The 13,969-nt window shown below is 47.7% G+C and overlaps 1 protein-coding gene across 3 annotated transcripts in view; it reads left to right on the top strand.

Moving 5' to 3' along the window:
• The window catches only part of ankdd1a (ankyrin repeat and death domain containing 1A), a 187,113-nt gene that overhangs the window by 71,627 nt on the left and 101,517 nt on the right, over window positions 1-13,969 (top strand). For all 3 annotated transcript variants that reach the window (XM_048615945.1, XM_048615944.1, XM_048615943.1), the window contains exons 8-9: window positions 4,002-4,100; window positions 13,748-13,846. In XM_048615945.1, coding sequence (XP_048471902.1) covers window positions 4,002-4,100; window positions 13,748-13,846 — 198 coding nt within the window. The remainder of the gene's footprint in view (window positions 1-4,001; window positions 4,101-13,747; window positions 13,847-13,969) is intronic.

Below are 13,969 nucleotides of genomic sequence, written 5' to 3'. Positions count from 1 at the left end.
ACAGAAGGATATTGGGGGCAAGCCCATAGCTCCCTGAAATAGCAACACAGTGGATGAGGTGGGAAGAAGGTTTATGGCATGCTTACCTTCATCATTTGGAGAATTGCATTTAAAAGTTGGCAAGTCATGTTGCAGGTGTATAAAACTTCAGTCAGGCCACATTTGGAGTAGTGTGATCTGTTCTGATTGCCACGCTATAGGAAAGGTGTAGAGACTTTGGAGAGGATGCAAAAGAGGTCTTTCAGGATGTTGCCTAGATTGGGGTGTATTGGCTATACGGAGAAGTTGGATGAACTTGGATTGTTTTCACTGGAGTGTCAGACTGAGGCACAACCTGATAGAAGTATCTAAAGTTATGAGAAACATGGATAGGGTTGATAGACTTTTTTCCCAGGGTCAAATACTAGGTTTTAAGGTGAGAGGGAGAAAGTTTAAAGGAGATGTGCGAGGCAAGATTTTTATGTAGAGTAGAGGGTGGTAGGTGCTTTAAATGCGCTGCCCGGAAGGTGGTTAAAGCAGATATAATAGCAACATTTAAGAGCTATATAGACAGAAGCATGAACAGGCATGGAATAGAGAGATATGGACCATGCACAGGCAGATACAGTTAGTTTAGAATGGCATCACGTATGGTGAAGACATGGTGGGCCGAAGGATCTGTTCCTGTACTGTACTGTTCTATGTTCTCTTATCTTTGAGGAGAAATTTCTTCAGTGGTAGGCCTGTGGAATTCACCAGCTCAGGAACTGGTTGAGGCCAAAACATTGAGTTTAAGAAGGACACAGATATAGATGTTGTGGCTAAAGTGACAAAGGAATATGGGGAGGGTCGGATTAGTGTATTGAGCTTGATGATCAGCCATGATTGTGAGTGGTGGAGCTGGCTGGAGGATTCTAATGGACAACTCCTGATCCTGTCTTCTACTTTTCTGTGTTTCTAATTCGCCAGGTTGGATTTGTCCTGGTTTTTGTGTACAGACATACCTACACAATTTTCTGGGTTGTCGAGTAGATGCCAGTGTTGCAGCTGTACTGGAACAGTTTGGCTAGGAATTTTGCAAAATCTGGAGCTCAAGTCTTCAGTCATAATGCTGGAATGTTGTAGGATCCATAGCCTTGTCAATATCTTTGCCTCATGGTGTTCCTTGATATTACGTGGAATGAATTGAAATGGCTGAAGACTGGTATTTGTGATGCTGGGGACACCTGGAAAATGCTGAGATGGATGATCCACTCAGCACTTTTGGCTGAAGATTGTTATAAATTCTTCACCCTTAACTTTGCAGTGTGTGCTGGACTCCCCATTCCTTCTCCAGTGCGTTGTTTAGTTGTCCACCTCATTTCATGACTTGATCTGGCAGGACTGCAGAGTGTAGATCTGTAACATTTGTTATGAAATCACTTAACCCTGTCTAATATATGCTGCTCCTGCTGTTTGGAAAACAAGTACTTCTGTTTTGTAGATTCATCAAGTTGACACTTTTTGTCCTTACATGTCATGTTGTACTCTTCATCGAACCAGGGATGATCCCCTATCTTGATGGTACTGGCAGATTGCAGACCATGAGGTTCCAGATTGTGTTTGAGTACAATTTGGACATGGCTGATGGCTAACAGCACCTCCTAGATGCCCAGTCTTGAGTTGCTAGATCTGTTGTAATCTGTCCCATTTAGCATGGTGATAGTGACACCCAACACAAGGTGAGGTATTCTCAATGTGAAGAGAGGGCTGTATCTCCGCAAAGTCAATCTTCTCTGTATTGTCGTAGACAGATGCATCTGCAGCAGGCAGATTGATTAGGATGAGGTCAGATATATGTTTTCCTCTTGTTTTTCTCACCACTTGCCATAAACAGTCTAGCAGCTATGTCGTTTAGGACCTGACCAGCTTGATCAGTCAAGCTGCTGCTTGGCCACTCTTGGTGTTATTGAAATCCCCATCCAGAGTATGTTCTGCTCCATTGCCACACTGAATGCTTCTTCCAAGTGTTCCTCAACATGGAGGAGTACGGGTTTGGTGAGGGCAGGAGGGGGAAGTTACAAGATCATCAGCTGAATGTTTCCTTTACTATGTTTGAACTGATGCCATGACACCATATGGACACTGGAGTCACTGTTGAGGACTCTCAGGGCACTTCCTTCACGGCAGGTTACCACACTGTGCCACCGCATCCTTTGTGTGTGTCCTGTTGGTGGGGCAGACATACCCAGGGATGGAGTGGTGGTGTAGTTTTGGATGTTGTATGTGAAGTATCATTCCATGAGTTTAACTATGTTGCATGACTAGTCAGTGAGACAGCTGTCCTAATTTTGTCACTAACCCTCTGATATTGGTAAAGAGGACTTTGCAAGATTGGCAGATCAGATCAGTCATGATCTCATTGAATGGTGGGTTCACTTGATGAGCTGAATGGCTTGCTGAAGACTTGGGCTCCAAAACTTGCTGTTCCCCTAGCCAAGCTGTTCCAGTACAGTTACAATGTGGAAAATTGCCCATGTTTGCCTTGTACACAAAAAGCAACTCACCAGTTACCGCCCCATCAGTCTACCTCATTCATTAGTAAAGTGATGGAAGGTGTCATCAAGCAATATCTGCTCAGCAATAACCTGTTCACTGATGCCCAGTAGAATTCCGCCAAGGCCACTAAGTTCCTGACCTCATTACAGCCTTGGTTCAAATATGGACAAAAGAGATGAATTCCAGAGGTGAGGTGAGAGGAACACCAAGGCCGCATTCGACTGGGTGTGGCATCAAGAAATCCTCACAAAACTGAATCAATGGAAATCAGGGGCAAACTCTCCGCTGGCTGGAGTCATACCTGGCACAAAGGAAGATGATTGTGGTAGCTGGAGGTCAATCATTTCAGCTATTGGACATCTGTGCAGGTGTTCCTCAGGGTAGTGCTGCTTCATCAGTGACCTTCCCTCCACCATAAGGTCAGAAGTGGGGACATTTGGCGACGATTGCATAATGTTCAGCGCCGTTCGTGACTTTTCAGATACTGGAGCTGTCCATATTCAGTGCAAACATCTGGGCAGTATTCAGGCTTGGGTTGACATGTGGCATGTAACTAGCACCATACAAATGCCAGGCAATGAACCTCTCCAATAGGAGACAATCTAACTACTATCCCTTGACATTTAATGGTGTTACCATTCCTGAATCCCCCACTAACGACATCCTGGGGGTTACCTTGACCAGAAATTCAATTGGACTTGCCACTTAAACACAGTGGTTACAAGAACAGTTCAGAGGCTAGAAATACTGCAGCAAGTAACTGGCCTCCTGACTCCCCAAAGTCTGTTCACCATCTACAAGGCAAATGTCAGGAGTGTGATGGAATACTCCCCATGGGTCAGCTCCAACATCACTCAAAAAGCTTTCCCATCTATCAAGACAAAGCTTGATTGGCACAACATCCATAAGCATCCATTCTCTCCACACTGACACGGAGTAGCAGCAATGTTTACTACCTACAAGATGCACTGCAGAAATTCACCAAAGATCCTTACACAGCTCCTTTCAAATCCACGTCTACTTCCATCTAAAAGGCCAAGGGCAGCATCTACATCAGAACACCACCATTTGCAAGTTCTCCTCCAAGCCACTCGCCATTCTGACTTGGAAATATATCGCTGTTTCTTCACTGGTGCTGGGTCAAAATCCTAGAATTCTCTCACCTCATTGTGGGTCAACCCACAGCAAATGAATTGCAGTGGTTCAAGAAGGCAGCTCACCACCACCTTCTCAAGGGCAACCAGGGATGGGCAATAAATGCTGGCCATCAGCAATGCTGCTTCCCACGAATTAACATTAAAAAAGCTCCTATGATCAATATAAAGTTAGCAAAATTGTATAAATGTTTCCACTGTGACATTCCAAAAATTGTTGCTACCATTAGGAAGTTAATTTATCATAGAATCACCATATTTGCAACATAATATGATTGAATTTTCTGCATTTGTCACTCTTGTGATTGTCAGTGTTCTGTCTGCTTACAGGAAGGTGAGACTGCATTGCATTTAGCAGCTGAAGAGGGACATTCCAACTGTGTGAAAGTTCTTCTGAATGGTACCTGTGATGTAAATGCCCAAACAAATGTGAGTAAGACTTAAAGTTTTGCTGCAGTATTATGGCACACACCTGTTGTCAGAAATCAGTGATGCCTATCTTACTGTACCCTGCGCTTTCCTGGCCCCTTAGTTCTCATATGAAACCTGGGATCCTTGGGTTGCAAGTATGCTGATTGCTTTTTATGAATAGATTATCAGCCCCTGCTACTGCAATGGGAACAGCAGGATTAAATTCAGTTCAATGCAAAAGGGTCTGCCGGGCTGCAGAACAGACTTAAACTTGTATTCAAACATGTTATGTTCAAACTTCATGTACTTTTACGGGCCTGCAGTACCTGCCAGGTGAGAGGAATATTTAAGCATCAATATTACTAATATGTGGCAATCTAATCCATTCCCTTCTCTATCCATGCAGTCCTAAAAGTTTACTTCCCTCAAGAGCCCATTAAGTTTCTTTTTGAAATCATTGTCTCCCTTTCTGTCACCCTCTAAGCTGTGTGGCTTTGTGTGCATGTAGCTGCTCCAAGGGTCCATCTACAGTGATTGGTGTCAGCAAGTTGATCACAGCATTGACATACAGTTCCAGGCATCGATCCAGCGCATGGAAGAGGTGTTGTGCATCTTAAAAAGTATTAAAGATAGATGAGTCCCTGGGTCCTGTTGGGATCTATCCCAGAATATTGAGGGAGTCAACAGAACAAATTGCTGGAGCCTTGACAGACATTTTTGTATCCTCTTCGGCCACAGGTGACGGATTGGAGAATAGCTAATGTTGTCCCATTGTTTAAGAAGGGTAATAGGGATAATCCTGGAAATTACAGGCCTGTGAGCCTCATTTTGGTGGTAGGGAAAGTATTGGAAAAGATTCTCAGGGACCAGATCTATATTTAGAGGTGAATGGACTTAAGGGATCTGGGTGTGTAGGTCCACAGATCATTGAAGGTGGCAGCACAGGTAGAAAAGATAGTAAAAAAAAGGCTTATGGCATGCTTGGCTTCAGCGGAAGGGGCATCAAGTGTAAGGATAGAAAGTTATGCTGCAGCATTATAGAACTTTATGCAATATTCTAAGTGTAGCCTAGTAACAGTTCTGGTCACCACACTACTAGAAGGATGTGGATACTTTGGAGAAGGTACGGAAAAGATGTACCAGGATGATGCCTGAAATGGGGGAGTTTAGCTATGAAGAAAGGTTAGATAGACTGGGCTTGTTCTCACTGGAATGCAGGAGGTCGTGGGATGTCCTGATAGAAGTTTATAAGATTGTGAATGGAAAGTATGAGGCGTCTTACCAGAGGCGAAGGGACACTACTGGGGGACACAGGTGCGGTTGTGGGGCTGGTGTTGTTGGTGGAGTTTAAAAGAGATGTGCGAGGCAAATTTTTCACACAAAGGGTGGCGAGTGCCTGGACTGCGCTGCCAGAGGTGGTGGTGGAAGCAGACATAACAGCAGCATTGAAGAAGCACCTGGACAAATACATGCATAGGAAGGGAATAGAGGGATACAGATCCTTTGAAAAGTTCTCAAAGGTTTGTAGCTTGGGTTGAGAGTGAGGTTGTTGACTTGTTTTCGCTCAGATGTTTCGTCACCAGGCTACGTAACCTCATCAGTGGGGCCTCTGATGAGGCGATGTTGTTCTACTCCGCTTGGAACGTATAATGTCCAGCCTGTTATGGCGAGTTGTGCCATTTCCGGTTCTGTTCTGTATCGGTTTGTCTATGAGGTCCAATTTTATATGGTTGTTGATTGCATGATGGGTTGAGAACCATGCCTCTAGGAATTCCTGTGCGTATCTATGTTTGGCTTGGGCTACTATGGTTACATTGTCCCAGTCAAACTGATGGCCTTTATTGTCTGTGTGTACTGATACTAGGGAAAGTTCATTGTGTGGTTTCATTGCAAATTGATGTTCATGTATTCTGATGGCTAGTTTCCTACCTGTCTGTCCGATGTAATGTTTGTGGCAGTCATTGCATGGTATTTTATAAACTGCCTTGGTTCTGCATGTTGTGGGAATAGGGTCTTTAATCCTTGTGAGCGTTTGTTGTAGAGTGGCTGTGGGCTTGCATGCTAACATGACTCCTAGTGGTCATAGGAGTCTCATTGTCAGTTCTGATATGTTGTTGATGTAGGACAGTGTGGCCCCCTGTTGTTTGTTTAGTAGGCATTTGCAGATGAAGTTGCAGGGATATCTGCTCATAGAGAAAATTTTGTATAGGTGCTGTTCCTCTTTTCTGCGTAGTTCCGGGGTGTTGCAGTGAGTGGTGGCCTACCATAGCTTTGTTTGTGGATGTTGGAGCGGTTGCTGTGGAAGTTGAGGATTTGGTCAGTTTGGGTTGCTTTCCTGTATGCCTAGATTTGGAACTCCCTCTTGGACATACATTCAACCCTGACATCCAGAAACAGAAGCTGATTGTTGTTTTCTTTTCTCGTGAAATCTAATCCCAGCAAATATGTAGTTGGTGAGGTGATGGGTCTCCTTTAGTATCCCATCACCAAGTCATGCTTTATTTACTTATGCACAATACACTGGCTATGGCTAGCCAGCTCTGCGTCAGACCCCTGAACTCAGGAGATTCTAAATCTCCTGGTTATATTTATTTTCCCCACAGCACCCTGCGGAGTGCTGTGACCAGTGACACGTGAGGCTTGGCGTGAGCAAGAGAAACTGGCGGGGGGAAATTAAAATTACTCCAGTCCTTCTAGTGCCTACGTCTCCAGAAAGACATCAGCAGTGCTGGTGGACACTACGTGCTGCTCCTCCAGGGACCCCTGGGCTCGAACATAGCCAGGGAAGAGATGCAGGTGATCAGTATTAGTAAACCCTTCCACAGCCCATTGCCTGGACCTGTTAATGGCCAGCTTGGCTAGGCCCAGCTGTAGATCCCCAAGGACATCCTCCAACCTACCCCCTTCCTTCTGCACTGTTTGCCCAAAGATCAGGAATGTGGGGCTGAAATGCAACCAAAAACACAAAGGAAGGTTCTAAGCTGTGTAGTCCAGCATTAGTTGAGCATGTCGCAGACAGCGATCAGGTCTGGGTAAAAGACAGGCAGCGTCTTGCAAACCCTCATAGTTGATAAACGGGAGCCGTGTGTTGTAGTTGAGATTACATGCTTGGCGGAAAAAGTGTTGCCAGAGCGCACCACTGAGGAGGAGCCTCAACATAAAGAGGTATTGCTGCAAGGTCTGAAGGCAGAGAAAAAAAAAACACCAGCGACTGACCACACTCCTCAGTAGGGAGGGTCAGAACCTGTGCTGCGACCCAGTGCATCTTTTTTGCCCCAGAATGAATTAACATTCTCCAGATGTCAGCAAAAATAAAACCAGGAGGGACCACACCATAGAAGCCACCAGCTGGTTTATGACCAGCACTCTGAGCAGTCCTGTCCAGCAGTCTCAGTGAGCAGAGGCTTTGGCCTCCAGCTCCTGCCAATTTGCCGGCCAGGATAAAGGTAGACCCCCAGATAGAGATGGGTGGTGCTGCAGCGGAACCCCTGTAGCTCCTCCAGCAGAGAATCCACCTGCCACAGACCAACCAGGAGTCTGGAATGTTTGGCTGAGTTGATCCTGGTGAAAGACACTGCTGGGTACACTGCCTGGCACTTGCGCATCATCCCCAGGTCAGTCAGCATGCCTGTTCCTAGCCCACTCAGACCTAGCCCCCACAGCCTTTTCTACAAGAGGCACAGGAAAGGCTCCATGCATAGGGAATACAGCTGGCTGGACAGGGGGCAGCCCTGATAGTGCTCCTTTCCTTCGCTTCAGGAAAGGAGTAAGTCAGGGACCCATTAACTTTAACCAGACATTCTGTGGTGGTGTACAGAAGTTTGTTCCAGGTGATGAACTGTGTCCTGAACAGATACTTGTGATAGACCCTGCTGAACACCACCTCCTGATCAAGAGCCAGGAAGGTGCTTGATGGACTGAACCAGATGGGCATTGTCGTTAATCCTCCAGTGCAGGACCATGTATGACAGGTTAGGGTGGATCATGTGGGCCAGCTCAGATGCCAGGCAAGAAGCCAACACCCTGACAAAGATTTTATAATCAGTGCCGAGGAGAGAGATGGGACACGGGACACTAGTTCTTAAGAGAACGAAGGTCCCCTCTCTGACAGCAGCCCTGACAATGACTGCCCTGCACCAAGAAAAGGGCAGCTCTCTGGCCGTAAGACACTCCACCAGGACCTTCGCATGGCAAGTCCCACAACTGCAGTCAGCCGGCCCAGCCCCAGGGACTTGCCCCTCAAGAACCGGGTGAGGGCACTGGTCAGCTCCTCAAAAGTGATGGGAGCCTTCCGGCTCCTCCAGACTAAGCTGCAGTTGGTGCTCCCACAAAACTCTGCAGGCATCCTCGTTGCATCGATCTAGAGAGAGCAGAACCATGTATAAGCGTTATTCTGGGCCCTGATACCCTTCCAGATCTCAGACGAGGGACCCATCTTTGACCACCTTTTCTCCCCCAGCGTAGAAGGGGAAGCCACGGTCCGGGTCCTGGAGGAGCCGGATCCGAAACCTCGCGTAGGTGCCCTGGGACCCGATGAGTTGCAGGTCTCGGACCGTAGCTGCCTTCTGTTCCTACACACCCCAGCAGGCTGGGTCTGCATTGCGCGGACTGAGACGTGACTTCAGGCTGAGCACCTTCTCCAACTCCTCGATCCTGGATTTCTGCCTCTTTGACGACCCCCTCGCGTACTCCTAACAGAAGGCACGGACGTGAGCTTGGCCCACCTCCCAACCCTCTCTTTTCCAGCCAGTCCAGACCTGATGAAATGATTCTTGGAACCGCTCATCCTCCAGCAGCAGGTTGTTAAAATGCCAGTACACGGACCCAGCCGGATGCCGAATTGAAGGAGATCCGCCCACACCAGGTGATGGTCTGTGTACAGTTCTGCTGCACAGCGGCCACTCGAACGCGGGAGGCATACACCCATGAAACGTGCAGGCGGTCAATTTTCGACACACTGACCCCAGGCCTCACAAAGGTGACAGTGATGGAGATTCCGCCTGGTGGAAGGACATGACTAGGTCCCCCACGGACGGATGGAGGTGAGATGAGCGGACACTTCTCTGTGGAAGTGCATTTGCCTCGGCCTGACTGAGGGAGCATAGATGTTCACAAAGTGAAGCAGTACCGTCAGGTGAAGCAAACGGCCTGGCACAGGCTCCTTGACCCCCAAGGACTCTGGTTGAAAATGTGAGGCCATCAAAACAGCCAACCCACTGGATTTGCGGGTGGGGTGACTCATGTAGACCCCTCCATGCCACTCCAGGAGTCAGGTGGATTAGTCTCCCAGGCCAGTATGGGTTTCTTTCAGGAAGCACACCGAGAAGTTCTGGAGTCTGCATTGTGACTCCCTGCTGCTGGTTGATGTTGAGGCCGGCTATGGTAGTCTTCATTTTCATTAGTAGTGTGCAACCACCACCAGTGAAACCAGTTAAAAAACACTTCCTGGAAAGACAGGGGAGGGGCACACTGGCCCCTCCCTTTCACTGAGTGCGTCGAGGAACGTACGGAACAGCAGCCAGTCGTTCAGGGCCAGCCTGGGTGGACCAGAAGTCCAGCCTAAAATCTTCCCAGCAGTTGAGCATCAGCCAGATTCTATCGTGGCGACCGTGAGTGCCCTTGATTTAGTTCTGGAGTTCCTCAATGGGGATGAGCTCAGTGGGTGGCACTAGGGAGTCTAAAACCCTCGCTAGAGACAGATTCCACGTTGTCCTCAGTGCCTACCAACGAGTCAGAGCCCTCCTCCAGGTGGCCATTCTCGGCCACTGGCTCCTCCCCCAAGGAGAGGGTGGGGGCTGGTCAGGTGCCACCGGCTGGCTACAGTCCCCCAGTGACATAACCCACAGGGTCACAGACAGGAACGTCCTCGATATACTCCCCTTCGAGGCCTGGTCTAGGTCCAAGTCATTGGGCAACAGATACTCCGGGCCCCCGCTCCTCACCCGACACCATGGTACTCAGCTCATCAGGGAAAAAGGTCCTTCCCCAGCACCAGGGAAAACACAGTCTGGGAGGGAGGAGTGAGGAAAAACACCTTCCTTCTCCCTACCCCTGAGAATGACCTGGTGGGATTAGCAGTTATATTGCCCGGACCGTGGCCTGCGTGGGGCTCTGAATCGTCCCCAAGGACCAGTGGAGCTGCGGCAGCAGGAGGGCTGGCCAAAACCCCCCCAGAGCAGTGTGGAAGGGGCAGGAGGGACCTTAGTTCCTCCCCAGAAGGGTGCCTATGTCTTACCCATGTGATGGGGTTCTCCTCCCCCTGCAGGGAGCAGCACCTCTTTCCACTGGTCCTGGTAGTGAGGGCCTTGCCTCCCCTGCTAACCCTGGTGATCATGGGGTTCAAAGGCTCTCAAGCCAGTAGAGGAATACTATTGGCCAGGGTTTGGGGGGGGGGGGGGGGAAAAATCAGGGTGTGGTGAGGGCAGGGAAAGCCAGTTGCATCACTTCCTGCCTTGCCCCTTGGCTATCAGATGATGGTTGTAGGGGCAGGGGCCTGGCATCCAGCCCAGAAACCCCAGTCTTGGCTGCTGCAGGATGGACGCTGACAGTAGAACCCCCAAGGCTGGTGGTGGCCCGCATGCTGTTAGCCATCTGGAAGATGCGATAGGCTGCGATCTCAGATCATGGCGCAAGATCCCTCGGTCACCTCCTCCCAGGCCAAGCAAGTAAAGACCTGGCACCAGAAGGAATAGATGTGTTTAAGTGCAGGGTCCTTCAGTCAGAGCAGGAGCAGCTTAATACATGATTGGAATTGCCACAGTGATTGAAGATGGGGTGGGGGAAGCAGCTCACTGGCAATAAAGGGCAGAACATTGAAAATCACAACCCTCTCAGCCATGACCTCTAGAGGGTTGAAAGAGGACAATGTCTCACCAACAGCGAGACCCTTCTGCATGGCCAGGTGCACCACTTGCTCAGACCATAAGAAAAATACAGCCTTCCCATACATCTTGGCCACAGTGACGGTGGCTAGTGGGCCAACCTGACTAGCCATGGCCTTGCTGCAGGCCTCAGTGCTCCTATCTGGGTGGAGGTAGGCCTTGACTCAGAGGGCTTTGTTCAGATGCCTAAAGGGGGATGGGGTCATAACTGGGGCTGAAGCAGCCAGGCCCAAGAGCATAGAGTTAGAAGGGACTGTAGATGCTAGAAGCCAGACTCAATAAACAGGAAGCTGGCAAAGCACAACACAGCACATCAGACAGCAACCAAGGAGCAGGAAAGTGCTGTAGGAAGTCAACACCAGGTAGTAGCAACAGTCCTTAGGTGACCAGGCTCCAGGCAGCAGCGCAGGTGGAAAGCCCAGATAACAGTAGCAGCAGCAGCAGAACTAGGCCTAGGTAACATTAGTAGACCCAGGGAGGCCCAGGCTGCTGCAGTAGCAGCAAGACTAGAAATAGAAGGCTTCTAAGTCAAAAGGAGACTCAGGTCAACTCTACAGGCCAGTGGCAAACCCTCTCCTGAGCAATACACTGGCTCGCTCCAGCCAGCCTAGAGCAATCCTCTGAACTGAAGAGATGCTAAATGCCTCATTAATATCAGTCAGCCATGGCTTTCCTCATTGGCCCAGGTTAACAACTCCAATAAAGGACCTTGTAGTCAACAAAATCCAGCTGTTTCCAATCACTACACTAGCCCCCCCCTGCCCCTAGTTAAATTCTATCATCCCCAGCACCATTTTGGCTGATCCTGTCTACACCCTCTGGAGGAGCTTCACATCTTTCCTAAAATGTGGTGACCAGAATTTGATGCAATACTTTGGTTAGTTTATAATAACCTGTCTGCTTTGTGCATAGTGTCTGTATTAATGGAGCCCAAAATTTATTTGCCTTGCTAACTGCTCTCTCAATATGTCCAGTCACTTTCAAATCTATTTTTTACATTACTCACCTAAACCAAATGATATCGTGGTGTGGAGATCATTCAAATTGGGGGAGCAAAAAGAAATAAAATTGTTGTGGAGGATCGTATACTGGAGGTGGTTGACACTGTTCTCTGCAGCCGAGCACTTTATTCCTGAAGACTGTTGCCCGGTGCTAGGGTTAAGGACACCTCTGCAGAATGGGAGAAGAAGAGTCCAATTGTTGTTGTCCCTGTGATTCGGTAACATCGATAAGACAAGGCATGTGGTCTGAGGAACTAAATACTATATCAAAAAATGAAACCTTAAAGATGAAAATTCTGTGTTACTACCATGTGCAAACTGGTGTGGAATAATTAAGATCATGGAATTGAGTGTCTGGCTCACGAATAAGTTTTGATTCATGGGCCCAGTACTGGGAAAAGAGGGAGGTGTACTATCAAATACAAGAATTTAAGAAATCAGAACAGGCATTCAGCCCCTCAAAACTACCCGATAGGCAGTAAAATCATGGCTAATCTACCCCCGCCCTTAATTTCTTTTCATGCCAATTCACCATAGCCCTTAACTATTTCAAAAATCAATTTGCTTTCTCTTGAACAACTTTGTGATCTAGCTTCTACAACTCTCTGGGGCAGAGAATTCCAGATATCATTACCCGGTGGGAGAAGAAGTTCCTTTGCACCTCAGTTTTAAATGTGTATCTGCTTATTCTATAACTGCTTTCTACTTCAAGTTTCACCCACTGCCAGAAAGATTTTCTTAATATCTACCCTATCAAATGCATGCGCACACCGCCACCTCCCCCCCCCACCAACTTTTGCTGTTTAGAGAGTCACAGCATGGAAACAGGCCATTCGGTCCAACTCATCCATGCCGACCAGATATCCTAAATGAATCTAGTCCGATTTGCCAGCATTTGGCCCATATCGCTCTAAACCCTTCCTATTCATATACACATCCAGATGCCTTTTAAATGTTGTAATTGTATCAGCCTCCACCACTTCCTCTGGCAACTCATTCCATACACACACCATCCTCTGTGAGAAAAAGTTGCCCCTTGGGTCCTCTTTAAATCTTTCCCCTCTCACCTTAAAACTCTACCCTGGGGGAAAGACCTTGGCTATTCACCCTATCCATGGCCCTCGTGATAACCTCTATAATGTTACCTCTCACCCTCCATCACTCCAGGGACTCTATGATTAGTGCAGGAGCCCCCTGTGGTTGTGCTCACAAATCAGTTTTCTATTCTGGAAGCTGAGGAGGGTGCTGAACCAGGCTTCTGGCATGAAAAACAATCTGATTTTACAGAACGGGAGGAAGAATGAAGCAGGAGTGAAAGTGCTTAGTTAGGGGAACAGACAGGTGTTTCTATGGTAGTAGACGTGACTGTAGGATAGTATTGCCTCCCTGGTGCCAGGGTCTGCAAACTAATTGAGTATGTGAAATGGTGCTGTACGGATAGATAGCAGATTGTGGCTCAACAGTTAATTAGCTTTTTGTGCCCTCTTTTCCAATTGTTTAAATTTACTTCAGTTTGTACATTCATAACTCAAAGGAAAGTTCTTTGCCCTGTGTTGTCACTATCAGCAATGTTTTCTTTCAAGTAGCCTCTGAGATTGTGTTTGTAAGTGAACAGCACTGTCATCCTTTGCAAGTGTTGAAAGCAATAGGTGTTACATCTGTTCGTTACAAGATTCATCTCTCCAATTAACCTTCATCTGTGGCACTGCTGTCTTGAATATTAAATATAATCACAGCCTTTCCTTTTGAAGGCTTTAAGTCCATTTTGTGTTTCTTCCTGCAGAAGAATATGACTGCTCTGCATTATGCAGCATGTCACGGCTGGGTGAAGGTGGCTGAGCTGCTGATTGAAGCTGACATAAATGTGGATGCGGTTAACCACGTGAGTTTGAAAGGTTATTTCTGTAGGGGATTGAGTTTCTTCTAGGGACTGAGTTCTGGCTTAGTGAAAGTGAAACCTATCACAGTCAAATTTCCGTGGAGTTCAGGAGGAATGGTATTCTTC

This window comes from Rhincodon typus, chromosome 33 (genome assembly GCF_021869965.1).
Source record: "Rhincodon typus isolate 14 chromosome 33, sRhiTyp1.1, whole genome shotgun sequence".
In the NCBI taxonomy this organism is placed as follows: Eukaryota; Metazoa; Chordata; class Chondrichthyes; order Orectolobiformes; family Rhincodontidae; genus Rhincodon; species Rhincodon typus.
The sequence above is the reverse complement of the archived record's forward strand: the minus strand, read 5'-3'. Positions and strand labels throughout refer to the sequence as shown.